Below are 27,829 nucleotides of genomic sequence, written 5' to 3'. Positions count from 1 at the left end.
TTAATATGTTTTACTATGGAGTTTGAAAAAATAAATTTAATTAATTAATTCAAAACTATTTAAACTATTTTGAATGCATCTATACATAAACATTTATGTATATAAAAAGGTAGAGAAAATGTCATCCATTTCTTTGTGGAAAAAAAAATAGGCAATATAGTACCTATTTCCATCACTTTCTTCTCAGAAATAAAAAACCATTGATTTTGAGTGACAATGGAGATAACTAAAAAATAAAAAATGTTACATTATTTGCTCACTCTCAAGAGCTCCATAGTGAATCAAATACAAAATTTGCAAATACCCTGAAGAATTATTTTATTGAGTTAGTTCTAAAATTATGAAGAATAATTATTCTAATCAGAATTAATTTTTCCATATTTAACATTAAAATAAAAAAATCTATATTCTTATTTAACTATTTTGAAATAATATCAAGAAATGTAAGAATTTTAACATATATCTAAATATTTAAATGAAAATAAATATATTTTTCACTATAGAATGAAATAAAGAAATCTTGAAGTTAAATTTCCTGTGGAAAAATATTTTGATTTGTAATTTGTAATACATTTTTCTTAAGATCATTATAAACTTTTGTACAATTTAATTAATTAATTATTATATTATTAAATTTCTTTAAAAAAATATTTTATTTCATGTTTAACAAGACTAAAAACTAATCTAGTTGAATAGTATATCATACTTATTTTCATAAATAAGTTTCTAAAAATTTATTAGAATATAATAACCTTTTTAATAAATCTTAATATCAAAATTTTAAATTATACATTTTATTATAAAACATCTATTATAATCTTTCTTCTTTATCATAATTTTTTAAAAAATCAATTAAAAATAAGAAACTAAAAACACAATAATATTTATAAATTCTTCTTATAAATAAATAAATAAATATAATAAAAAAGAAAAGAAAACCTATAAGAGAAACTCACCTTATGTTTTTATTTAAATCATCAAAAAGAGATAATGGGATTTCAATGAAGAGATTGGTGGATCATGTACCTCAAATTAAAATAAGAAAAGAGTTCGCATTTAAAGTATTGCCGACATGTTACTATTCTTTCTCACGTCAGCCATAATGCAATTTCATGGTGATCACTTGCAGAGATGGATTTGGCTTTTGATTGACCGCAGTCTGCAGGCTTCTGGCACGGTTAGTACGGATAATTAATTGATCAACGCGTCTGTCCTTCCTCGCTGGGTCACGTTGTACTCGCTATGGAACGGAACGGGTTTGAGAAGGCACTGGCTAGCCGGGTGCATTTACGTGGCTATTTAGCCAGTGCCCTACTACTGCTCATATATATGATGAGGGAGACGCGGTACGGTAATTGCACCCAACTCTACATCCTTCTTTAGAGTGATGCCAAACTCGTCCTCCATGTCCATCTGCTCGCAGCTCATCCCCTCTGGAAGTACCCACTCAAACGAGTGAAGCAGAGAAGCCAGAACAAAATGAACCATGCGACTTCCCAACTGAAGCCCCGGGCAAATTCTTCTGCCCGCTCCGAACGGAATGAGCTCAAAGTGTTGTCCCCTGTAATCCATCTTGCTGTTCTCGCCTTCTAAAAACCTCTCCGGCATGAATTCAGAAGGGTTCTTCCAAATCGCAGTGTCCCTCGTAATGGCCCAGAAATTCACCGTCACCTGGCTGTGTTTGGGTATCACAAATCCGCCAATGACATGTGAGTTGTCAGCTCTGTGAGGAACCAGCAGAGGAGTCGCCGGGTGCAATCGGAGTATCTCTTTCACTGCTGCATCCAGATATGGCAGACGATCCAAATCAGATTCTTTCACTCTTCTCTTGCAACCAACTACTTCATCCATTTCTTCTCGGAGACGCTTTAATTTCTCGGGATTTCGAATGAATTCTGCCATGGCCCATTCTAACGTTGCAGTGGACGTTTTAGTACCTGCCATAAACAATTCCTGAAACAAGAAAGCCCAGATAATCAGAGATCTATCACACATGCAAGCGACTTATAAACTTTTAGTGAATCTTCCACTATCTTGAGCACTCACAAATACAAAAGGATCGAACATGGATGAGAGTGAAGTTTTCACTTGTGGAATCCAGCAGAACATCGAGAAAGTCCTTGTCAGAGTCATTACGCCGAACGCCTTGGCTGGCCGTCTCGGAGAGCCTTTTCTGTATGAATGAATCGGAAAACTCATATATGGTCTTGATTTGCCCGGCCATCCGACGTGACACGCCCTGCGGGTCGAGGAACCGGAGAAACGGGAACAAGTCCACCAGATTAGTCATTCCGCCGACCTTCATCATTTCGCAGATGGCGTCTTTAAACCCCGCAGAAGATCATGTTTCCCAACAAATTCAAAGACGTGCAGAAGACCGTGCGGCCGATGTCGACAACCTTTCCTTTGTCGTTGAGAACGAGTCGAATAGTGCGGAATACTTGATCTCTTCTGAGATGTTGCATAGCTTCGAGTCTGTTGGAGTTGAATTTTTTTCCTACAAAATACGAGCTCCTACTTTTTTAGCCCTCTCAATTTGAGTGGGTAGAAATGGGGTGGGGTTGAAAATAGCCCCACAAGCTTAGGAGATTTATACTCTTAGGGTGGGAAGTTTTTTAGGAATATTTTAAACCTAGTGGTCCCATGAACTCCTAATATATCTATCAGTCTTTTTGAGTGGCTAAAGATTTTTTAAAATTTTTTATTACAAAATAGGAGCTCCTACTTTTTAGCCCTCTCAATTTGAGTGGGTGGAAATGGGGTAGAGTTGGAAATAGCCCCACAAGCTTAGGGAATTTCTTACCCATGGGTCAAGAACTTCATATTATTTTTCCACCAAAACGAAATAATAACTTTAAAATCTTAAGTTATTTTACTTTTAAAATTTATGGGAACAGGTCAATTTCCTTAGATTTAGGAGCTGAATTTTTTTACCTAAAATAAATAAAAAATTCACGGGACCATTCATTATAAAATATTCCTAAATGCTGATAGGGTGGGGTCCCATTAGGCTTTTTTTTAAATTTTTGAATGAGTGGTTTTCATGAAGGTTTTTTAGGAATATTTTAAACATAGTTGCCCCATGAACTTCTAGTGCAACCCAACTTAAAAATTTAGAATGCAAAATTGAAGGAAATTGAGGTTATGAATTTTAATATTTTTAAATAAAAAATATATATTCAAAATATAATTTTGTATTAAGAAGAAATAGAAAAACTTACTTTCCCTTCTAAAAGTTTATTTTGCTAGGAATGTAGATTTTATAAGTATTCTCTTAAGCTAGTGGAGTTAAATCTTGCCTCGCCATTATTTTTGTGCTTAAATGAGAAGCCTTAGATAGTGTAGGGCCTCTTATTTTTTGGAAGAAGATTCTAGATGATCCTACTATAAAAATTTCTTTTATTTTTTATCAGACCCCTTCTTCCTTGAAAATCAAAGCTTAAGTCCCTCCATGGGACCCTAATCTAAGATTGGAAGACTTTGTTAAACATGATGTTTTCTTTACTTTAAATCAAAGAACCATATTCATATCAAAATAGTTCTCTCTAGGATATTTATATTTTAAAGTATATTGTTTTTTAATTATATTTTAAAGTACATTAAATTTTTATTTAATTTGTTTATTATAATTGAAATGGTTTTGTATTTAATTTGAAATGTTCATCTCAAATTTAGAAATTAATGGCTAAAAGTGTAAAGAAGAGGTTGCACAACCATCCAAGTGAGCTTTACCATTCATATATTTGTTCGTCTATTGAAATCATAAATTCCTTTGTACATGACATGTTTTTGAAGTATTAGATAGCAACCAAATGGATGAGGGGTAGACTCCAAAGTCCAAAAAGGCTAAGAGATCAACCAAAGGTTACCTCCCAATCATCTAACTGATACCAGTTTTATACTTCAAAAAGAAAATATGATCTAGAATAGAACTAACAACATCAGTCCTGTTGCTAACAAGTATATAAAAAGGAAAAGCATTCCAGTAGTAAGAAAACATACTACTACTATTAGTCCAACATTTAGACCTACATATAAAATAAAGCCCCATAGGGCATCAAGTTTAGAGTAATTGGTATCATAACAACAAAAAGAAAAAATAATGGCAGGGCTAATTGCCCTCCTTCTTTTTAGGTTCCCCATCCTTCTTTGGCTTAGGCTAATCCCTATTCACATCCACCCCCTCCTCTTTGACAAGTTTGTCTAGGAGAGTCTTCATCTTGTTCTCTACCAAGAAGCCGTATAAGGGATGGGTAGTCTAGCTCTCCTTTCCCAAGTCTTTCACATCCTTATTCACTTGTAGGAAATAAAGGGTAGTGATTGTGAAATGCATAAATTTAGTGGAGAAACTCACCAGAGTTTCAAATTTTTGGCAAATGCCAATGTGATTGTCTACCAACTCCTTCATTGACAGTTCTAGCCTATCCAACTGAGCCTTTCCATGGCTTTGGCCATGGTTATGCTTCCATTTTTCCTCCCCTTCTTTAGAAGTACCTTTCAAGGGGGAGGTGATGTCCTGCCCCACACTTCTAGCTAGGGAAGGATTAGCTTCAAGTGTATCATAAATGTGCGAGGGATAGAGTGGGCTAGAGACATGCTTCTTGCCAATGTCTTGGTGAGGTTTCTTCATCTTGGTGGGTTTAATGTCACTTTTGGTAGACTCTGAGCTAAAATCTTGTTAGGGGGGACTTAAATTTCTCTAATTGGAGGCATTTGTTGGTTCTTTGAGCACTCTATTTTCTCTTCCTTATGTTTATATCAAAATCAATGAGGCTAATTTTAACTTTAGGGGTGGGGGTTTTCTTGGTTTTTTTTGTGGCTAAGGCTAGGGTCAGGGTCCAAAGAAACTTGGGGAGTGATAGTAACTAGCATGTTGACTAGGAGTGTTGGGTTTATGGCAAGGTGATCAATATACAATTTATTCATGAAACCTTGGTGGATGAGATAAAAGGATTTTCCCTCCCCCTTCTTTCTTCTAGCCTTGAATATACTATCTTCCATTGAATTTAGCAAAAGGAATGAAAAGGAAATTTGATCCAAATTTTTGAAATGCTTGAGAATGGGAAAATGGCAGAAAAAAGTACCTAAAATAGATCCTCAAGGAGAATGTATCTCATAATAGCATAGCGCATAACATCCCAGGGATTAGGAAAGTGTTCCCTGGAAAACACACCACACATTTGAACCGGTTCCTCATTAAACTTGAAGATCTTCCACAGACTAGTTTCATCATTCACACGTGCTTGCTTGCACCAGTTCTTGCCTCCCATGGGAAACCCACCGACCTTAGCTCTAACTTCTTCAGTGATTTCAAAACTCATCCCATTGATGGCCACTTTTCTATCATTCCACAAGTTGAATTATTGCATCAAGATGTTCTCCTCATGTTTTATCATTTGTTCCATAAAAGGTAATAAGCTACCCTCTCATAGATAAACAATTGCTACTTCACTCTTGCGGATGGAAGCCTCCACTCCTGCAGGTTTAATACGATCACTGGTGCCCATACCACATAACATGTTGCTTTATTCCCACTAAAATGATAAAATTCTATGTATGTGACACATATCTTTTTCCTTGAGAGATTTGCAACTAGGATAATATATTTATTGTAAGAATACAATTATGTATCTATAAGAAGGGACTAGAAAAATGACTAAGGGAATGCAACATTAAAAAGGTTTTGTAATGATTTTCTTTTTGTTGTCTTGTCCAAGTTAAACCTGAGAAATTATGGATCTAGAATGTGGATGTGAGCAATTATCTTTCATCATCACCCTTGAATAGTAGCTTTGAAGTTTTTATAATAGTTTTTCTTTATAAGTTTTAAATAATTATTTTTTATGAATATTATTATTTGATTATTTATTTCATTTATTGAATTTATAACATCTTTTATAATTTATTTTAATATTTTAATTTATATTATATTTTATAAAATTTAAATATTAAAGGTTTTCTATACAATGTATTTATTATTATAATTTTGTGAGGTAAAAGGTCATAGATATGTATTATATTTTAAAAATATAAAACTAACAATCACAAAATGCATCATAAGTTTTGAATATCTATAGCTGGAAAATACATGAATCTAAATAAAAAGACCTTGTTGAGAGGTTTTATCTAGCCACATGTTAGCACTATACAACTAAACCTAAACAAAATTGAACAAACAAATGACTTCTATAAATATAAATTGGAAGGTTGTCAAGTAGTACTAAAATTTATTAAAAATAAACCACATATATAACATCGATTCATGAAATACATGAGTTCTCAACAACTTCCTCTGGCTTTGGAAGACAATAACCAAGCACATAGTCTTTCTTTTCTTTGTATTCCATATTTTTAGGGGGAAGACCACTACCTAGCCAAGAGGATTAAAATGATTGAGGATTTTTCCTCTTTCTATGTCCTTATTTTTTATTTTTGTTGTGTTCTTTTACCATGCTTTAAACTCTCAATCCTTGAGTGTCTAGATTTGGAACAATTTCTTTATCATTTTAATGGTTGTTATTAAAAATGTCCATGATACGATGTTTAGTTTAGTTGTTAGTTTAGAGTAGAGGGTTTTCCTTTTCGCTATCTACAATACTTGTTTTGATAGTAAGCTAGTGCTTCATTTCTATGTTTTTTGTAAATTAAGTATGGGTGTATAGTCTACTGACTATGGTCTATAAGTTGTGTGTCTATTGGTAGTGACTTTGTCACTATGTCTTTTTTCTCTGGGCCAACCACTTGAATTATGACTACTTTATAATATTAAAAACACATGATAATATTTAATCTTGACTTCAACTTACTGTTCAAAAAAAGAAAAATTAAGAATATAAAAATAACTAATAACTTGAGATTATTAATATTGTTTTTGAAGTATTAGATAGCAGCCATAAGGATGGGGGGCTAACCCCAAAGTACAAAAAGGTTGAAGGACCACCTAAAGGGTACCTCCCAATCATCTAACTGGTACAAGTTTTATACTTCAAAAAACAAAAAAGCTCTAGGACAAAAGCATCACTACCATCAATCCTGTTACTAACCAACAAATAAAATGGAAAAGCATTCCAACAGTAGGGGAATATATTGTTGCTATCAATTTAGAAATTAAACATATACATATATAATAAAATTGTATAGGTCACTAAGTTCAAAGTGATCGACAACATAAACACAAAATGAACAAAAAAAATCAAGGCTAGCTACCCTCATTCTTTTCTAGTTGCTCATTTTCTTATCCTCAGGCTCATCCCTATTCACTTCCACCCCCTCCTCTTTGACAAGCTTGTCCAAGAGCATCTTCAACTAGTCCTCCCCCAAAAAGCCTTAAATGGAGTAGGTAGTCTCACTCTCCTTTCAAACGTCCTTCATGTCCTCATTCACCTATAGGAAATAAAGAGTAGTGACTGTAGAATGCATAACTTTTGTGGAGAATTTTGCCAGTGTGTCAAATTTTTGGCAGATGCCAATGTGATTGTTTGCCATCTCCTTCATTGACTGCTCTAGCCTATCTAGCTAAACCTTTCTTTGCCTTTGGCCATGGTTGTGCTTCCCTTCCCCCCCCAACCTTTGGGAGTGCCCTTCATGGGGGAGGTGATGTCCTCGCCATGCTTTTGGCTGGGGATGAGACAACTTCAACGGTGTCTGAGATGTGTGAGGGACTAAGTGGGCTGGAGACGAGCTTCTTACCGATGTCCTAGTGACGCCTCTTTCTCTTGGTGGGTTTTATCTCACTCTTGGTAGACTCAAAGCTAAAATATTTTTTTGGGGGGACTTGAATTTCCCCAATTGGAGGCATTTGCTAGTTCTCCAAGCATTCTACTTACTCTTCCTCATGTTCATATCTGAATCAATGAGGCATTATAATATTGTTACTTTATAAAAGTTACTATAATAATTGATCACGTCAAATGTGTATATTTAAATAACTTAAATATTTTTTGATTACCAACCTAAAATTTCTAGTAGATGAGCACTAGTTGGACTTTATCCAAATTTATTAACATTTCCATTCTCGATTCTTAACTTCTAGATTTTATTCTTTATAACGATATGTATTCTTGTTCTATTAATTTTTCGTGTTGTTCTCACATTCTTTTAGTGTAATAATAAGTCCAATAATCAGTCTCTGTTCTTTAATATTTATCTAATTTTCTTTTAATGCACAAATTTATTCATCTCTATTAATTAATGCATTATGTTTTAGAAGTTAAAATAGTTTAGTAAGCATTATCTGAATGCATACGACTATTCTTCCCATACAATAAAGTTTTGAGCTTAATTTTTATTTAAAAATAATTTTGATTCTTTATTAGTGTGATAGCAATTATTATTTTTATAAATTTATATGAGAAGTCATATAGTTTCACCGATGGATTTTAAAATTTATATCACATGTTGACTTTAGTTTCTCTTCTTTAACATATTTAGTAGACAATAGACAATGCTATAGTATCTTTTCCAAAGTCTCTTTGTTTGTAATGCTCTTATGAAAAGATTCTATAAAATGTCTTATTTATCGTTATATTATTACAATTTAAATCTCTATTATAATAAATACATTAAAAACCTAAAATAAAAACTTAATATTAAAATACTTCAGAACAAGTCAAGCGAGCCATAAAATATAATGAAAATGATATAAATTAAAAAGTAAAGATGATATTTAAAAGCTAACTAGTGAAAATCTGTGCGTATACCAGAGCAGCTAGAAATAATCAGTTGTACATGGCAACCTCGAAAGTAAAGTGGCTCCAATACACAACTTAAAGACATTATATAGACTTTCATTTATTGATTCCTTATTTAATACGCGTGACAAGCGTTGAGTAGAAGAGGTAATCTAGGCTACTTCTGGTATGCATGATGTGAGAGACGTGGTATGGGGATTGCATTTAAAAGTGCAGACTTCTTGAGAGTAATTCCGAGCTCGTCCCTCATGTCCATCTCTTCATAGCTCATGCCATCCGGAAGCACCCAATCAAACGAATGAAGCAAAGAAGCCAGAATCAAATGAACCATACGGTCCGCCAATGAAAGCCCAGCACAAATCCTTCTCCCCGCTCCGAATGGAATCAGCTCGAAGTTTTGTCCCCGGTAATCCACCTTGCAATTTTTACCCGTCAGAAATCTCTCGGGCAGAAATTCGGAAGGGCTGGTCCAAACTGAAGGGTCCCTCGCAATGGCCCACACGTTCACAAACACCTGCGTGTCTTTGGGTATCACAAATCCCTCGACCACGCATGTGCTGTGAGCCTTGTGTGGAAGCAGCAGAGGAACCGGCGTGTGCAGTCGGAATGTCTCTTTCACGGCTGCACGGAGATAAGGCAGACGATCCAAATCAGATTCTTCCACTTTCCGATCGGGACCAACAACTTCATCCAGTTCCTGACGGAGACGCTTTAATTTCTCTGGATTGCGAATGAACTCTGCCATGCCCCATTCCACCGTTGTAGTTGTCGTTTCAGTGCCGGCAATAAACAATTCCTGGAAAAGTTAAAAAAGGAGATTAAATAAAAGACTCTTTCTTTAGGCATTTGATAAGTTAATTTCAATACATACAGCTATCAAGGGTCGAATATCAGCGGGTGTGAAATCTTGGCTTCTGGAATCTAGTAGAACATCCAGAAAATCCTTCGCGGAATCGTTTCGCCCGAGGTTTTCACTTTCAGAGGCGAGTCTTTTCTGTAGGAACAAATCAACAAAATCGTACATCGCCTGCAAATGCTTGGACATCTGACTGCAAACGCCCTGCGGGTCGAGTAAGCGGAGAAAGGGGAAAAAGTCGACCAAATTGGGCTTTCCTCCGAGCCTCGTCAACTCGCAGACGGAATGGTTGAATCCAGCTGAAGCCGGATTGTGGGGATCGAAGACTCTTGAGCTGAAGATCATGTTTCCCAACAAATTCAAAGAAGTGCAAAACACCGTTCTCCCGATATCTATCACATTTCTCTTGTCCTCGTAAATGAGTCGGATTGTGTGAAATACCTCGGCTCTTCTGAGGTGTTGAAGAGCTTCTTGTCTCGTGTTGCTGAAAAGCTCGACCATTGAGATGCGTCGGAGGTTGCGCCAATGAGGTCCATATTCGCCCCAAATAAGGGAGGCCTTGTGATGGGAGATTGATTTGACGCCTTCTATCACCGTCCGCCCCGCGAAGATGTGGTCGTGCGTTTTGAAGACTTCCTTCGCCATGGCGGCGGAGGAGACGACCACTGTTGTCTTGGTGCCGAGGCGGAGAGTCATGAGTGGGCCAAATTTGAGAGAAAGCGCGTACAGAGACTCGGTAGGCCTATTGCCCAGCAGAAAGAGGTTTCCCACAATGGGCCAAGCAGTAGGCCCAGGGGGCAGAGAATTCCTCGTTTTCATCTCTCTTCTCCATAGAAAGAAGAAGAATAACAGTGAAGCAGCAGTAAGGAGCACAGAATACCAAGAAAACAGTGGAAACCCCATATTGGCTGTAGAGATCCTTGTTTCCTCTGGTTCAGTTTCCAGTGTGTAACTAGTGTCTACTTTATAGGCTGAGTACGTGCTGGCAGCGCACTTGATCTTTCCAAGTCGTAACACGTTTTTCTTTGGCTAGAATTTTATAATTACGTACATAGATTTTGGGAATACAGTAGTTTGAATTGTTGTGGCTTTCTGTAGGAGAACATGAGAACACGACATGACTAATATTTTTGACAATTTGCTTCTGGATTTGATTGTGTTTGTTTTTTTAGCATCAACGTTTGGGATCACACTCTGTGATCCATCATCAGGATGAGAGAATGCAAGAATGAAAAAATGTCCTGATGATGGATCACAGAGTGTGATCCGAAACGTTGATGCTAAAAAAACAAACACAATCAAATCCAGAAGCAAATTGTCAAAAAAGTCTAATGGATTGTGGAAATCTATTCAGATTGATGACTAATATTATTTTCTATCCCTTGCTTTACTTGAATAACATAGTCCATTGGAGACAGTGGGCTGTAAGATCGGAGAGTCTTTGTTGAACGGGATGTCCACTTTAAAATCACAAATCCATATTCAATTCGAAATAAGTCTCTGAAGGATATTTATATTTTAAAGGATATTAATTTTTAATTTATATTTTAAAGTACATTGATATTTTAATTTACTTTTATATTATAATTAAAAAAATTTAAAAGTCAATAGTTGTTAAATTCAATTCGAAATAAGTCTCCGAAGGATATTTATATTTTAAAGGATATTAATTTTTAATTTATATTTTAAAGTACATTGATATTTTAATTTACTTTTATATTATAATGAAAAAAATTTAAAAGTCAATGGTTGTTAAAAAGAGGATGCATGACCATTTAAGACATCTCTGCCATCCATTAATTGTTAACCCTTATTGAAATGCCCTTGGCTAAATAGCCAAACATATGCATGAGATTTGACAGTTTTTGAAATTTATTAACTAATTTTAAAGTCACAAAACTCCTTGTATGTGACTTCAAAATAAATTTAATAAATTCAAAAAATTATCATATCAGGTGCAAATTTTCTGCTAGATAGACATCACCCATTGAAATGCGTACTTGTCATGTTACTTTTTCCCATTGAATTCCTACAAGAAATTTGTGAATGGGGACAACATATATAAATTGTTAAAATACAAGAAAACATCATTTTTTTGTTAAGATGTCACGAGAACAAGAAGTAACTACAAATAGGGTTTATAGGTGGTCCAAGTTACACTGATAAAGTACGGATCTAGCAATTGGAGTGATAGTAATAGGATGTGGCTATATTTACACAAAATATGTTTTTAATTTTTTTTCAAATTATGAAAATAAATTTTTTTTTACAAAAATTTCATGATGACTTCAATGGTAAATAACAAAAGACATCACAAAATCTGAGATAAAATTATTGCATTCTCGCAGATCTAAAGAAATGTTTTAAAGAATTTTTCCACTATTGTGTGCATTTTGTTAGGAGGATAGCCTGCATCAATAGTAAATACCTCTCATCATCACACTCCAATAGCGTCTTTGAGGTTTTACAATAGTTTTGCTTTATAATTTTTAATTAGTTTGCTAGTTAAATTTTTTTATTTGATTATATATTTCATGCATAAATTTTATATTATTCATTATAATTTATTTTTAAAAAATTAATTTATATATATTTTATAAAATATAAATATTAAATATATTTTTATTTAATGTATCTTGTTATTATTTTCTAGGGTAAAAGGTCATAGATTTGTATTATATTTATAGAATACAAAATTGACAATTACAAATATATCATATTTTTGTAGTTCAAATATCCTTGAATTTGAACTACAAATATTAGGGTGAGAGTTTTTATCCTACCACGGGCCAATGTCATATGACTAAGCCAAAAAAGTTGAAGAAAAATAATGACTTCTAGAAATATACATTGAAAAGGTCATCAAGTAGTACCAAAATTTAATAAAATATATAGTAGTGGCCCGTGAAATATGAGACTTCTAAGCAATGTTCTATGTCTCGAGACAGGTAGGATCAACCACCCAGTCTTTTGTTTCTTTGCATTCCTCATTTTTATGAGGAGGACCACTACCTAGACTATTATTAACCTCATCATTTAAGTTTGTTTTTTGAACTCATCATTTGCTGTGTATTGTCTCCATATTATTAAACACAAGCTGGACAATGGACGATGAATTATCATCTTGTGCATAGCATAGAAGACGACCTTACTAGATGCGATAATCTCATGAGGAACAAAATCATATAGTAAACCAAATTACTTGTCAAACACATTATGGTTTCCAAACAGCAAAGCATTTTCAATTGCATCGAATAGACAACCAATGACCTATCTTTTTTTCAAATGTTGGAAGAGGAAAAACCCAATTAGGGCCTTACACTTAAACATGTCATATTTTCTAAGAGAGATAAATAATTGAAAACCTTTCATTAACTCCCCTCTAACATATCTAGCAATCTTTTTGAGGGGTTAAAGGTTTATTTCAAAAAAATTCCTACAAAATAGGAGCTCCTACTTTTTAGCACCCTTAATTTGAATGCATGGAAATGAGCTGGGGATGGAAATAGTCTCACTAGCTTAGGATATTGTCTCCCCATATGTCAACAATTTCATATTATTTTTCCACCAAAACAAAATAATAAATTTAAAATCCTAGGCCGGGGTCCCATGAGCACTTGGTTTCTTAGAAATAGAGCAAGAGCTATTGAATTTATATGTGAATTTTCTTCAAAATGTTAGCTCCTAAATTCAAGGAAGTTGGTTGTCTAATAAATTTTAAAAATAAAAATTATATTTCTTCATAAATTTTCTTGGTGGAATTATTTCATTTTGCCTGGAAAGTAAAGAGTAGGTTGTTGAAAAATGGTAGAATTATTCTCTAAGCTAGTGGACCTACTTAGATTAAGAGGGCCAAAAAGTCAAAGCTCCTATTTTATAGGAAAAAAATCCAAACAAACCTTTGGCCCCCTTAAAAAAATAATCATGGGGCTACCTACTCTAGAAAAATAGATCCCAAGCCCCTCCCATGGGACCCCTACCTTAGGCTATTTTCATTTTTAAATTTATGGGACCACCAATTTGCTTAAATTTAGGAGCTATTTTATTTTACCTAGAAGAAATTAAAAATTCATGACATCACTTGTCATTAAATATTTTTAAAAACTCTGAGGGTGCCTTGTCCCATGGCGGGGGGCTTTCTAAAGAAATTGAGCTAGTGTTGTATAGACATTTTTGGAATATTTTAAACCTGGTGGCCCCATGAACTTCTAGTGCAACCCGACTTACAAATTTAAACTCCGAAATTGAAGGAATTTGTGAGTTATGAATTTTAATACTTTTAAATTTAAAATGTATATTCAAAATATAATTTTGTATTGATCAGAAATAGGAAAACATAATTTTCCTTCTAAAATTTTATTTTGACAAGAATGCAGATTTTAAAAATATTCTTTTAAGCTAGTAGAGCTAAGAGCAGGCCCTGATGTAGCTTCTTAGCTTAATTTGGCTAGTAGCCGTTACTACATATTTTAAGGAGCAAGTGACCCCACGAATGCTAATCTTTTCTTATATTAAGAAGCTTAAAAGTAATTTTTAAATAATAGACTTAAATTTGGGAGGGAAAAAAATAGATGTAAATGTAAAAATAGAGGAAAATAAATGGAAGTAAATTAAAAAAAAGGAGGGAATTTTTCTATGCATCCACCTGTATTTTTTTTAATATACAATGCTTTCTTATTTTGAGCCCTCTTTTCTTTTTGACAATTTACTTCACATCTGCATAGCTTATTTTTAAGTAGAAAATAGACTTAAGCAGTTGCATGGGGACATTGGGTAATTCTAGCCCCATCACTATTTTTGTGCTTAAATGACTAGCTGTGGATATTGTAGAGGCTCTTATTCTCTAGGATGAGATTCTAAATGATCCTATTAGCAATTTGTTTTCTTCTTTAGGAGACCTCATCTTCCTTAAAAATAGAAGCTTAAGTACCTCCATCAGACCCCAAGCTAAGATTGAAAGTCTTTGTTAAACATGATGTCTACTTTACTTCAAATTCAAAAGCCATATTCATACTCAAAACAATTCTCTCAAGGATATTTATATTTTAAAGTATATTTATTTTTTGTTTATATTTTAAAGTACATTGACTTTTTATTTAATTTTTATATTATAATTGAAAAGGATTTGTCTCTAATTTGAAATGCCCAACTCAATTTTAAAAATCAACAACTAAAAGTGTATAAAAAAGGACGCACGATCGTCCAAGTGAGCTCTACAATCCATTTATTTGTTCATCCCTACTGAAATCATAAATTCCTATGTGTTTTTCATGTTGCTTTATCCCCACATAAATCATAAATTCTTATGTCTATGGCACTTTTGTTTTTCCCCAAGAAATTTGTAACTAGAACAACATATTTATTGTAAAAATAGAATAATAAATCTATCTATTAAGATAGGATGAGAAAAATGACTATGGGAATGAAAGATTGAAAAGGTTTTATAATTATTTTCTTTTGGTTGTGTTGTCCAAGTTAGACTTGAGAAATTATAGATCTAGCATGTTGGTGCTATTGGAATTCTTTAGAATAAATGAGAAGGGGGGTGAATCAGTTATCCAAGGTCCAAATGTACAAATAAATTTTTTCATAGGGTAGTTTCAACCCATATCTATAAAACATTTTCACCATGCATCTATCCATTAGATTATGCAATCACTCAAACTTGTAGGTTACTATGAAATTAATTTGTAGAAATATAAACATTTAACATAGCATATTCAATAACACATTTGACACAATGATTTAACATAGAAACCAAATTTGGGAAAAACCACTAGTAACATGCTACTCATTCTCACTCTTCTGAAGTGATGCCCTATGAAACACCAACCCTGTTAAAGGTTACAATGCACATTATTAAATGTGACCCATTTAAAAGATTTCAATCACCCTATTAGGAGTGGGCCTTGTTAGAGGATATTAGATCATTCACTTGTAATATTGCCTAGTTAAAGGTTTTAAAAATGACTATTAGGTCAACCTTTATCCAAAGGATTTATCCTAGATTGATACAATGATTACAGAGTAACGGTAAGGCTTGATTTGATACCAACTTACAACTCCATTTGTAGATTACAGATCTCTGTTTTAGTCCTCCATTCTACTTGGCTTTCATACACTTCAGCTTTGTTAGCTTTTTCACTCTTCATGCATCCATACCCTTAAGCCCTCTTGCTTTTCTTGCCAATGCAATGTCTTCTATTAGGTCATTGAATAAAGGAATACCCTAGACTCCTTGTCTTCCTTAGGTTCTTGTACATGACAACTTTTTCTTCTGACCAACCATCTCTATAAATAGAAAATTAATATCTTTTGTCATTCATCCTCCATCGACCATTTTAGGGTTAGGTCAAATTAGGTAGGATTCAATGAATCTACTCCTCATTTCATGTCATTTCCTTCTAGAAACATATCCTTCAATTCCCTTTGAATTCACCTCAAAATAGCTTATCTTGAATTCAATATCATCAACTTATCAACCTTATGTTCCACATGGTTCACACAATCCAAGAAATCAAACTTGTCAGCTTAGATTCATTGAGTTCTCGATCTTTCTCATAATGTTGACACTTGGCATTAACTGGCTTTTGATGCTTTGCACATACTATGCTAGTTGACATCCACTGTCAAAACACTCGACAGAAACTCAAGTTTACTGGTGCTCAGCATCAACTAAACTTTACTCAACTTACATTGTTTCACTCAACTTACACTAAATTTGACTTTTCTAGGCTCTAACTAATTTTTTTCTTAGCTTGCACTAGCTTTGCTTGGCACCTACTGTCGACTCAGCAGGCTTGGCAGACAAACTGCATTTAACTTTTTCTTCTAAACTTACTGAGTGTAACGAACCTTTTCAACTTTAAGTAGATTATCAAAGCACTATAATATCACTATCTTAACTTATTCTTGTATGCCTTTTCCATATCATAACTCAAGCTTCCTCTAGGTTCTATTGTTACCTCATTTTCAATCAAATCCTCTTCATCAATCAAACAAATGATAGTACTTAAATCATATAAGAAATTATCTTACCAATGAGTAGCAAGTTTGACATCAGTGACAAAAGAATAATTGAAACACACTTATCATACTTGTATCAATTTGTTTTCAACAATCTCCCTCTTTGGTATTGATGGAAAACCAAACTAACCAGACTTAATCTATAAGACCAAAAAAATACCAAAAAGAAAATAATTCATTGTATCAAAATCTCTCCCTTTATCAACAACTTACATCTTTTGAATAGGTTACAAAATTCTATTATGATCAATAGATAATCAATCAACTCATCCTTATGACTTCCTTATGATCACTTCTTATATCTCCCTCAACATTGTCTCCCTCTTACTAGGTAGATGTAATTAGAAGGTACACTTGTACACTTTCTCCCTTTGAGTAGTTATTCCATAGGTTTGTATCTTCTATATCTAGATTTCTCCCTCTGTGATTTTCTGATCTTAGTGTACTTTCTTGAAGACAATTTCTTCCTCTTTGGCAATAATGCCAAAGATGTGTCATCTTCATATGCAGATATGAATAATTTTCATTCTTCCTCTGTCACCTTGCTTGTGATAGATTTATAGCTCCATCTTTTTTATTATGTTGGTGTTTGAAAATGTTACCGGGTTTTCAATTATCCCACTGAGAAACTGACATATCTAGGGGCAGCTAACTCCCATTTTCAACATGCCCTTTCTGACAATAGGCCAACTGTAAGGCTAGACCCTTCTTCAACTTTAGGCTCTACTAAACCTAGTCGGGTAGACCTTAGATTCAAATGATACTGTACCAATGCAAAAACATATCCGTGAATCTACTAAACAGATTATACCCTTATTTCTCCTAATGACTCATGAAATGACACAGATCTACAGTAGCTAAATGAAAAGCTATAAATCTCATAATCTGAGTGAGGGTTAAACATTTAGGTCCTTCAACATGAAAGGGAAAAAAATGTTTGATTAATAATGTTGAATTCAACAAAACTAGGGTAAACTTTAAGAAAGTCGCCTCCAAAAAAAGATATAAAATATTGGCAAATCTTTCATATTTTTGAAAAAATAAAATTATATCTACTGGCGAATCTCTTAATTTTTTATTCGAAATATTATTAATATTGGCGATTATTTTCGGATCATAATTTTTTGTATCAAATATTAATGAATCTCAATAATAATATGAAGTTGATTAATCACCATGGACTATTACAAATCAAAATTGAACATTTTTTTACCTAATGGAATATTATGAGGATCATTACATATACTTTAAATCAATAGTGAAGGCTAACTATTGGTGATATATCCCTAAAGTAACTAATAATTATGATAATACTTATACTTTAGAAACTAACTTTTCTGCATTTAAAAATACTACACGTATCATTTTTTAAAAAAAATTTTAAAATGAAATTTTTTAAAAATCATTTTATTTTTCCACCCCCTTCAAATTCGTGGTCAACCCTCCTTTGACCAAGTGCCACATGGCACTTCCTGATTGGCCCACACGATCTACCTCATCCGTCATGTTAGTGCCATATGTTCTAGACCCGATGCCACGTATCGCACACCCGCTTGCTCGTATTCTTTATCTAGTGAGCATCTTTGTATTGCGAGCTTGCGCTGGCCATCGATCTTGCCATGTGTCGCAATTTGGATACACCTCACGTGAACCTACTCTACGATGACACCTCACCACGCACGGGACCCACTGCCACATGGCGGCACCCCGCATTCCTGCATTTTCTAAACCTCGTGCAACTGTATTTTGCGGGCATGCCTTGTTCGTCCATCTTGCTACATGGCACGATCTTTTGCATCTGCCTGAACCTGCACGTCTCTGCCATGTCACCATGCCAAGGTCCTATGTTGCCACATGGCTCAGTCTCGCTTTCTCACTTTATTTAACCAGCGTGCATATTGAAATTGTGGGCTTGCGCCCATTGTTCATCTCGCCACATGGCGTGATCTCCTTCAATCTCTATTTTCTGGCACCATGTCATTATTCCTACATCATTATTCAAAAAATTTCTAATGTCATCGCCCAACTAGCTGGGACCCACGTGCGTGTAGCTTTGCTTTCAAAAGAGCTCATGTCTTTTGACATCAATGACATTGTGTGAAATGGTATTTAAATAGAAAATAAACCCTTCATATGGACGATGTGGGATAAAAGGTTTTAGAAAAACCTTTGTTCCTACACTTTAACTTCTTCTAAATCCATCTTCCTCTCAAACCATAGCATTTCCTTTCAGTCTTGCATGATCTGCTCATGGACGTGGCTTCTTTCTACTTGGTGTTGACTGCAGGGTTGGTGCTATTTGAACTTTGATGGTGTGGGTTTCATTTTAAATTGCGTGAAGTTTCTTTTATATGATCTCGCCCCTATAGATTATGCCTTTTACATGGATTCTCTTTGTTTTGGGCTGGCTCTATTGCTTTTGACTTCTTTTTGGTGTCTCTTGGTGTCTGCTTTCTGTGGTGTGGATTCTTATTATCTGCCCCTACTATGGTTTGCCTCAAATGTGCTGGCTTCACTTATTTAATGTGGGATCCTCTATTTTGTGTGCGAGACTTCATTTTTTAAAACTTGATTACTCCTTTTGAAGCATCAACTTTGTTCCTCCTTGTGCAAGGTCCTCATCATCAGCTTGGGTGCTTTGACTTTAGGCATGGAGTCTTCTTGTAAAGGTGTTGGTTCTGCCTTTTATAAGTTTGGCATCTTGTTTCAATTTAAATGCCTGCTGCCTGCTTGCACATGGCATGAACTCACCTTTTTATGCCCCACTACTTGGTGTTCTTTTGCATTGGTGTAATCTCTGATGGCGGCCCTATGTGTGGAGCTTGGTGTGAATGGTTTGCTATTCTTTGTTCTTGTTTCCATGGGATGGGTGCCCCTACTCCACATGTGTCTGCCTTCATCTTCTTCCCACCAAGCATGTAATGTAGAAAAATCATGTCATGATGGCGCACACAGTGTCACATAAGGATAGTTTGTAGGGATACCAAACTCTAGATCAGGTTCACTAGGCATTTGTTTAATGCGTAAGCCAATCAACCCCAATTCTTGCATAACAGGATGTACACAAGCCAGAATCAACCCAAGATCTTCTCCACATGCCAACATGTCAGATGAATTTAATAGAGCAGGAAGGGTCTTCAATGCATTTTTTCGCCAAAGCTACTCTTGCTGATGAAAATAGTAGTCATAATACAACTTTTTCAAAACATTTTTACTATGATCATCTAATTCCATGAAACTAGTGGTTTACTCAAGATTGAATTGAGGGTAGAATTTCCTTGGATCTTCTAGATCCGTAATCAATACTATCTCATGTAGTAGGTGAAACAGGCCTTTTCTTATTTGTTTAACTTTCTCCAACCCTTCTGGTGTCTCTTCATTTGCCTTCAATTCAATGAGGATCTTCTTTTCTATATTATACTATTCCTTAAACTCATAGCATTGATATTGATTTTTGTTAAGGTATTTTGAAGCAACATCTGCCCAAGTGCTTCCAAATTTATCCTACAGTATATGATCTACTATATAAGGTTGGCTCAACCTATAGAAATCCCAAATCCCCTCCTTCTTGAGCTCCTCCTGACTAAGAGGAATTGAAGGGTGAAACTTTCCCATAAGTCCAGTTACTGCATGTTCGGAAAGTTCCCAAATCCTAAAAAAAACCCAGAATATGATCTATTCTATATGCTGTGAAATATTTTCCCATATATGTTAGCCGCGACTACCACCAAGCATAATTATCCTTTGACATTTCCTCCTAGTTATGAGTTGGAAAGCCCCTATTCAGTCCATTCTTATCAAAATAGTCTTGCGGTGCACATGTTGATGTGTTCATTTTAAACAGATTTGGGTAAACGCATGTATCCACACTATTCTGATCCACTCCAATAGGAAGATCTCCTTTCAAAACTACATGTTTCCTTCTAGCATACTCTACAGCTTCTGAAAGCTACAAGTGCAAGTGGAACTGGAGATAAAAATGAAAAGCAAACTTGTTAAATAGTTGCTTTGAAGTCCTCAAGGTTCTCTTTATTCTCATCTTGGTGGAAGATGGCCTTCTAAAAGGCACTTTTAGAAAGCAGGGATGTAGGGGCAGATCCATTATTCTCCATCGATGTGCAATGTTGTAAGCCTTGCATCTTTTCAACTTGGTGTAGAGTCGACACACATGTGTAATTTTAGACAGAATCACATGTCACTTTAAGTAATTATAATGATTAAAAGAAACCATTATAATACTCATCAAGATTTCAATCCACAATCTCTAGTCAATCTGCAAAAATTAGTCGGGCTGAAAGTGGGTCTGGCTAATTTTTTTTTCACTTTTGAACAATAGAATTGGTAGATTGATCAACTCAATGTTTGATATAGATCCGAATCAGAAACCATCATTGAACTGTCAATTAAAACTCATTTTACCACTTTATTCCAACTTGTCAATTTCATGTCTGAAGATCCTTTGACTGGCCTTAAAAACTGACCAGGACATCTAATTGGCCTCTAGAAACTGGCACATTGAATCTCTATTCCACACACTTGCATCTTGTCGAATCTTGTCTCATGAAGAATTTGAGGTCAAAAGATATTCGTTGTCAAAGTTGACCTTTTGAGAACTTCCTACAAGATAACATGTCAAAAAATACTAAATTGGGTTCAGAATCGACTTCAGAAACTGGGTAAACTGACACTTGGGAAGATGAAAAGTGGGGCATTAGTTCTTTATCATGAGGACATTATGAATCTGGTATTTGGGCTCATGAAGAATAACAAGGTGCAAATGGTGATTGGTTAAAGTAGGCTACTTGGAAATTTGCAGATTGAAACAATGACAGAAAAGCATTTTTTGCGAATGGAATTGACCTGGAAAACTATGCAAATGGATTCATCAAGATGTAAAAACTGAAACACTTAAATTATTTTCAGAGGACAAAAATAGTGGTACAATCCACTCAACCTCACCTATCATGGATTTCAAGATATAGCATCACGAATAGGGGTCCTGACAAATCTGCAAATGCTAACACCAGTAAAAAGATAGAAATTGCATTTGGAATCACGTCTGAAAACTGATCAAATGGATTTTTCATAAGCTAAAACTTGAAACATAACAAGTCTCTGACATCTATGATGTAACGCAAAAGGAATTTCAACATTTGGGTAAACTGGTCAAAAGTTATTACAGGTCAAAAAGGGCTTCCCAGAAATGTGTGCAATTTGCAAATGTGTGAAAACAGTAAACTACCGACTTTGATGGATTCAAAACCTAGTCAAACGAACTTGAAATGGCTTGAAATCTGAAACATAGGTTTTCAGGTATGGAAACTAGGCATTCCCAAAGTAGAAAGTCACAAAACATTTCTGGGTGCGAGATATTCAGATGCAAACAAAGCCTCCTATCATTGTTTGACACTCAGGGTAAAATGCAAATTTGAAACTAGCTCAAAACGAGACTCCACAAAATGGCCTAGAATCTCATTTTTTCTTCATGGAATGCTTAGATAGGCTAAATGCAGGGTGTTAGAAACATTAAAAACCTTAGGGGGCTCAAATGGATAGCCAGGTACATAGGCATTAAAAAGTGTTTATAGGACCAAATTTTCTCAATGGTGCTAAAAATTTGGGCTACAATTTTGAGCACCAATAGATTACTTTAAGAAACTCCTAAACTAAGATCCATTGCATCAATGTATAACATATTCCAATCAACTTGTTTGATGTAGGACACTTCTCATGTTTCTTAGATAGCCTTGGATAAGGGTATCACCCCTAGTTTACCCCTTAGATACTCATGAGCATCTTTAGGTAATGCTTTTGTGAAGATATCAGCTATTTGCTCTTTTCTGTTGACATATTCCATCTTCACCTCTTTATCTTGAACTAATTCTCTCAAGTAATGATACTTAATTACAATGTGCTTAGTCTTTGTATGCATCACAAGATTTCTTGATATATTTATCACACTTTTATTATCACAATAAAGTATCACAGGTTTAGTGAATTCTTCCTTCATACCTTTGAGTAGCTATTTGATCCATACAATGTTTGTATAATTTACCATAGTAGCAACATATTTAGCTTCAACAGTAGATTGAGAAATGTAGTTTTTTTTCTTGCTAGTCCATATGACCATCCTTTTTCCTAAAAAATGGTCTTCCACTAGTGCTCTTTCTATCATCAACATTTCTAGCCCAATCAACATCAGTATAGGCTCTCAATTCAAATTTTTGATTTTTCTTATAGTATAAACCATAATCCTCTATTCCTTTCATATATCTCATTATTTTCTTTACTACCATCAAGTGACTTTCCTTGGGATTAGTAGAGATCTTGCAAGTATCCCTATAGATAATGCAATATTAGGTTTGCTATGTACTACATACTATAATTTACCAATCATAGACTTGTATAATGTCTGATTCATCTTAGCTGAATCATTGTTCTTTGAAAATTTATGTCCTATCACCATAGGTGTACCTACCAGCTTGGAATCCTCCAATCCAAAAGCTTTCAATATCCCCTTTACATACTTTGACTGATTGATGTATATAACATATTTGATTTGATGTACTTGCAAACCCATAAAGAACTTGATCTCTCCAAACATAGACATCTCAAATTCTTGCTTCATTTTATTTGCAAAAGCATTACATAAATTATCTTGACATCCAAATATGATATCATCAACAAAAGTTTTAGATAAAAAAGTACCTTTTCCTTTCTCTATCTTCAAGTATAGATTGTTGTTATCATCAGTCCTCTCAAATATAATCTTCACTAGATAATTATATAGTCTCTCATACCATGTTCTTGGTGCTTGCTTCAAACCATATAAATCTTTGCATAGTCTACATACCATGTTTTTGTTGTTAGCATCAATAAATCCTTTTGGTTATTCTATATAAACCTCTTCCTCCAATATACCATTCAGAAATGCAAACTTAACATCCATTTGATAAACTTTAAAACCTTTGTGTGTAGAGTAAGCAAGCAGGGTTCTTACTCCTTCCAATCTTGAAATAGGGGCAAATATTTATCCATAGTCAATCGCTTCTTCCTATGCATATCCTTTACAAACTAATGTTGCCTTGTTCCTTGTGACTTCACCATTTTAATCTAACTTTTTTCTATATACCCACTTGGTACCAATCACATTTTTGTCTTCGGGTCTAGGAACTAGAGTCCATATCATATTTCTCTCAATTTTTTCAATCTCTTCTTCCATGGCTTTGCTCCAATCCATATCTTCTAAGGCATCTTTCACTATTTTAGGTTCTTGAATGCTCAAAAAACATGAATCATTTCTCAACTTATTTCGTGTTATTGGTCTAGCATCTTTATCTCCAATGATTTGTGTAGCAAGATTATGTCTCTTTACATACTTAGACAATCTTGGTTCAGCTCTAGCTTCTACATTTGGTCTCTTAACTTCTGAATCACTATGCAACTCTTTGTCAAGTAGTTCAATGTCTCTTTCATGTACACTAATTTCAAAATCAGAATGTGCCTCAAATTTATTATGTAACTCAGCACTTGAATGTAGCCCAGTTCCTAAATGTAACTTGGCAGGCACTAAAAGTTGCTATTGGTTTGCAACTTGATTTACCACATCTTCATTATAGGCATACCTTCATAAAAGTATACAAATGATTTGTATTCTTCGGGTTCCTTCATAGGTTCAACCTCATATACTCTTGTATATTCATCAAATTTCACATTTTCACTTTCCACAACTTTGTTAGTGTTAGTATCTAAACACTTATAAGCTTTACTTCTAGTAGAATAACCAAGAAATATTACTTCTTCACCTTTTGCATCTAAGTTACCATTCCCAAAATCTTTGAGAATATAGTATTTGCTTCCAAATACCTTAAAAAATTTCACATTAGCTAAGTATCCATACCATAGTTCATAAGGTACTGAATGAGTACCTTTCCTAAGTTGTACATAGCTCAGGGTATAGACAACTATACTTATAGCTTCTCTCTAGTATTTCAAAGCAATATTTTTCTCCATCATGAATGTCCTAGCACAATCCATTATAGACCTATTCCTCATTTCAGCAATTCCATTTTGTGGAGGGGTTCTAAGAGCATACGCTTGTCTTTTGATTCCTTTGTCATTAAAAATCATCTAAAACTCATTTGATGTAAATACTCTTCCTTTTTCAGATCTCAAACATTTCATACTTTTATCTTTTTCTTTCTCAACTCTTGCTAAGTACCACTTAAACATTTGGAAAGTGTTAGATTTCTATTTTAGAAACATAATAGTCATTATTCTAGAATAATCATCAACAAGCAACATAATGAACTTATGTCCTTTGTAGCTTTGCACTTCAATTGGTCCACACAAGTTAGTATGAAACAATCTCTAATATTCCTTTAGAGGTATGAGTCTTGCTCTTAAAACTTGACTTTGTCATTTGACCTAATTGACATTGTTTGCAAATTATGTTGTCAGGCTTCTTGAACTTGGGCAAACCTCTGAATCTTCTCATGTTAATAATACTAACCACATTATCAAAATTAACATGACATAACCTCTTGTTCTATAGCCATACATCATCAAATTTTACAACTAAACAAGTAGCATGCTCTATATCAAGGTAGAATAGATTACCTCTAGTTTGATCACCATTTTCAATCAATTTTCCATTAATACCATATATCTTAGACATTTTGTTCTCAAACTCAACCTTACATCCCAAAATATTTAGTTGTGACACAATCAACAAATTATAGTCAAGTCCTTCAACATAGTAAGCATTGTCACATAAAATATTTTCTGTGAACTTGATAGAACCTTTTCCTTTTATCAGACATGGTGCATCATTACCAAACCTTACACAATTTGCATCATAATAATTCAAGGTACTGAACTTACTTTTATCTCCAGTCATGTAATGTGAGCACCCATTGTCAATGATCCATCTATCATTCTTGTTCACATAAGACACTAGTACAGTTGTCTCATCCTCATTAGATTCATCCTTCATTGCAACAAAACCACTTCATCATCATGATCTTCAGATCCATCTTTTGTTTCCTCTTTAGCAATGGAGGATGACTTCTTGCCTTTTTTTTTGTAGTCTTTGTTGTCTTCATGTCTTCTACTTTTGTACTTGTCACAACCTCTATAATTCTTTTTCTTTGGGCATCTAGCATCAATATGACCAACCTTATTACAATTGAAACATATGATAGGTAACTTACCTTTATTTTTTACTTTACCTTAATAGTGCTTCAAGTTAATCTACATCTACCTTATCTATATCACTATTACTTGCCACATATTTTATCCTTTTCTTCTTCTACTTCTCATCAGGTTCCTTCAATAACAAGTTAGCTTTGAAAGAAGATTTAATATTTTTAGGTCTATAATTATCAAAGTTAGATAGTTCAAAAGTAGTGAGTCTACCTACCAGACCATCAAAAGTTAGATAATTTCCATGCATACATCTTAGTTCTTGTATTGCTAAAACTCTAATAGCATAAATAGGCAACATTGTTCTCAAAACTTTACTTAATACAATATCGCCATCTATTTACCAATAGCTCCTCTTATTGCATTAACAAGATCTTTTATCCTAGAGCAATATTGAACAATATTCTCACCTTCTTTCATTCTCATGTCATCAAATTTACCTCTAAGACTTTTAGCTTTGGCTCTTAGAACATTCTTGTCACCTCCATAAATAGTGTGTAGAGAATCCCACATTTTCTTTGCACTATTAGAACCTTTGATATCATCAAACTCGACATAGCTTAGGGTAGAGGCAATATCCAACATTTCTTGGTTGTATTCCTTTTTCTTTTTCAGATCTTCAGTAGTTAGGGCTCCAATAGGATCAACATGCTCAACAACAATGATAGATTGTGCATGATCTCCAGGACCTCTTAGCTGTAGCTTCATGAGACTTTTCTATGTAGGAAAGTTATCTCTATTAAGCTTGGGTACTTCTCTTTTTGACATCTTGGTCTTTGTGCTTCTAGTACCTTTAAACTAGCCCTCTTAAGCAGATGGCTCCGATACCAATTATTGGAATTCTTTAGAATAATTGCGGTGGGGGGGGGGGGGGGGGGGGGGGGGGGGGCAGGGGGGATGAATCAGTTATCTAAGGTCCAGATCATGTATGCATCTATTAGATTATGTAATCACTCAAACTTGTAGGTTACCGTCTAATCAAGTTGTAGAAATGTAAATAAAAAATAATATATTCAATAACACATTTGATACAATGATTTAACATGGAAACCCAATTTGGGAAAAACCGTAAGTAGCATGCTACTCATTCTCACTCTTTTGATGTGATGCCCTGTGGAAGGCCAACCTTGTTAAAGGTTATAATGCACACTATTAAGTGTGACCTAGTTAAAGGATTTCAATCACCCTATTAGGAGTGAGCCTTGTTAGATGACTTTAGATCATTCACTTCGAATGTCACCCATTTAAAGGACTTACAAATGATTATTAGGTCAACCTTAATCCAAAAGATTTACCCTTGTCTGATACAATGATTAGAGAGTAATAGTAAGGCTTGATATGATAACAATTTACAACTCCATTTGTAGATTACGGATCTCTATTTCAGTCCACCACTCTGCTTGGCTTTCATACACTTCAGCTCTATTAGCTTGTTCACCCTTCAAGCATCCATACCCTTAAGCCTTCTTGCTTTCATTGTCAATTTAGTCTCTTCTATTTGGTCACTAAATGAAGCAATACCCTAGATGCCTTGTCTTCCTTAGCTTCTCACACATGACAAACTTTGCTTCTAACCAACCATCTCTATAAATAGAGAATTAAGATCTTTTTTCATTCATCCTCCATTGTCCATTTTAGGGTTAGGTCACATTAGGTAGGATTCAATGAATCTACCTCTCATTTAATTTCATTCCCTTCTAGAAACATCTCCTTCAATTCTCTTTGAATTCACCTGAAAATGATTCATCTTGAATTCTATGCCTCCAGCTCATCAATCATATCTTCCACATGGTCCACACAATCCAAGAAATCAAACTTGTTGGCTAAGATTCATCAAATTCTCGATCTTTCTCATAATGTTGACACTCGACATTAATTGGCTTCTGATGCTTGACACATACTACATTGCTAGACATCCACTATCAAAACACTTGGCACAAACTAAAGTTTATTAGTGCTTTGCATCAACTAAACTTTACTCAGGTTACATTGTTTCACTTGGCTTAAGAAAAACTTGACTTTGCTCAGCTCGAACTAATTTTTTGCTTGGCTT

General features: G+C 34.4%; 1 protein-coding gene and 2 pseudogenes across 1 annotated transcript; all 3 read right to left on the bottom strand.

Annotated features, from left to right (window-relative positions):
* Positions 1-1,314: 1,314 nt before the first annotated feature.
* LOC149553624 (geraniol 8-hydroxylase pseudogene) lies at positions 1,315-5,321 on the bottom strand (annotated as a pseudogene).
* A 3,306-nt stretch (positions 5,322-8,627) lies between these two features.
* LOC149553623 (cytochrome P450 76T24-like) lies at positions 8,628-10,557 on the bottom strand. The gene is made up of 2 exons (XM_089789034.1): positions 9,562-10,557; positions 8,628-9,486 (listed from the first exon to the last, which is right to left on the bottom strand). Exons 1-2 carry the CDS (start codon positions 10,447-10,449, stop codon positions 8,848-8,850), a joined length of 1,527 nt encoding a protein of 508 aa, XP_089645160.1. The 5' UTR covers positions 10,450-10,557; the 3' UTR covers positions 8,628-8,847.
* A 7,581-nt stretch (positions 10,558-18,138) lies between these two features.
* Positions 18,139-20,674, bottom strand: LOC149553622 (4-alpha-glucanotransferase DPE2 pseudogene; annotated as a pseudogene).
* Between the last annotated feature and the right edge of the window lie 7,155 nt (positions 20,675-27,829).

The sequence above is a fragment of the Cupressus sempervirens genome, chromosome 6 (genome assembly GCF_028749045.1).
Source record: "Cupressus sempervirens isolate cs-2001-9-10 chromosome 6, ASM2874904v1, whole genome shotgun sequence".
NCBI lineage: Eukaryota > Viridiplantae > Streptophyta > Pinopsida > Cupressales > Cupressaceae > Cupressus > Cupressus sempervirens.
The sequence above is the reverse complement of the archived record's forward strand: the minus strand, read 5'-3'. Positions and strand labels throughout refer to the sequence as shown.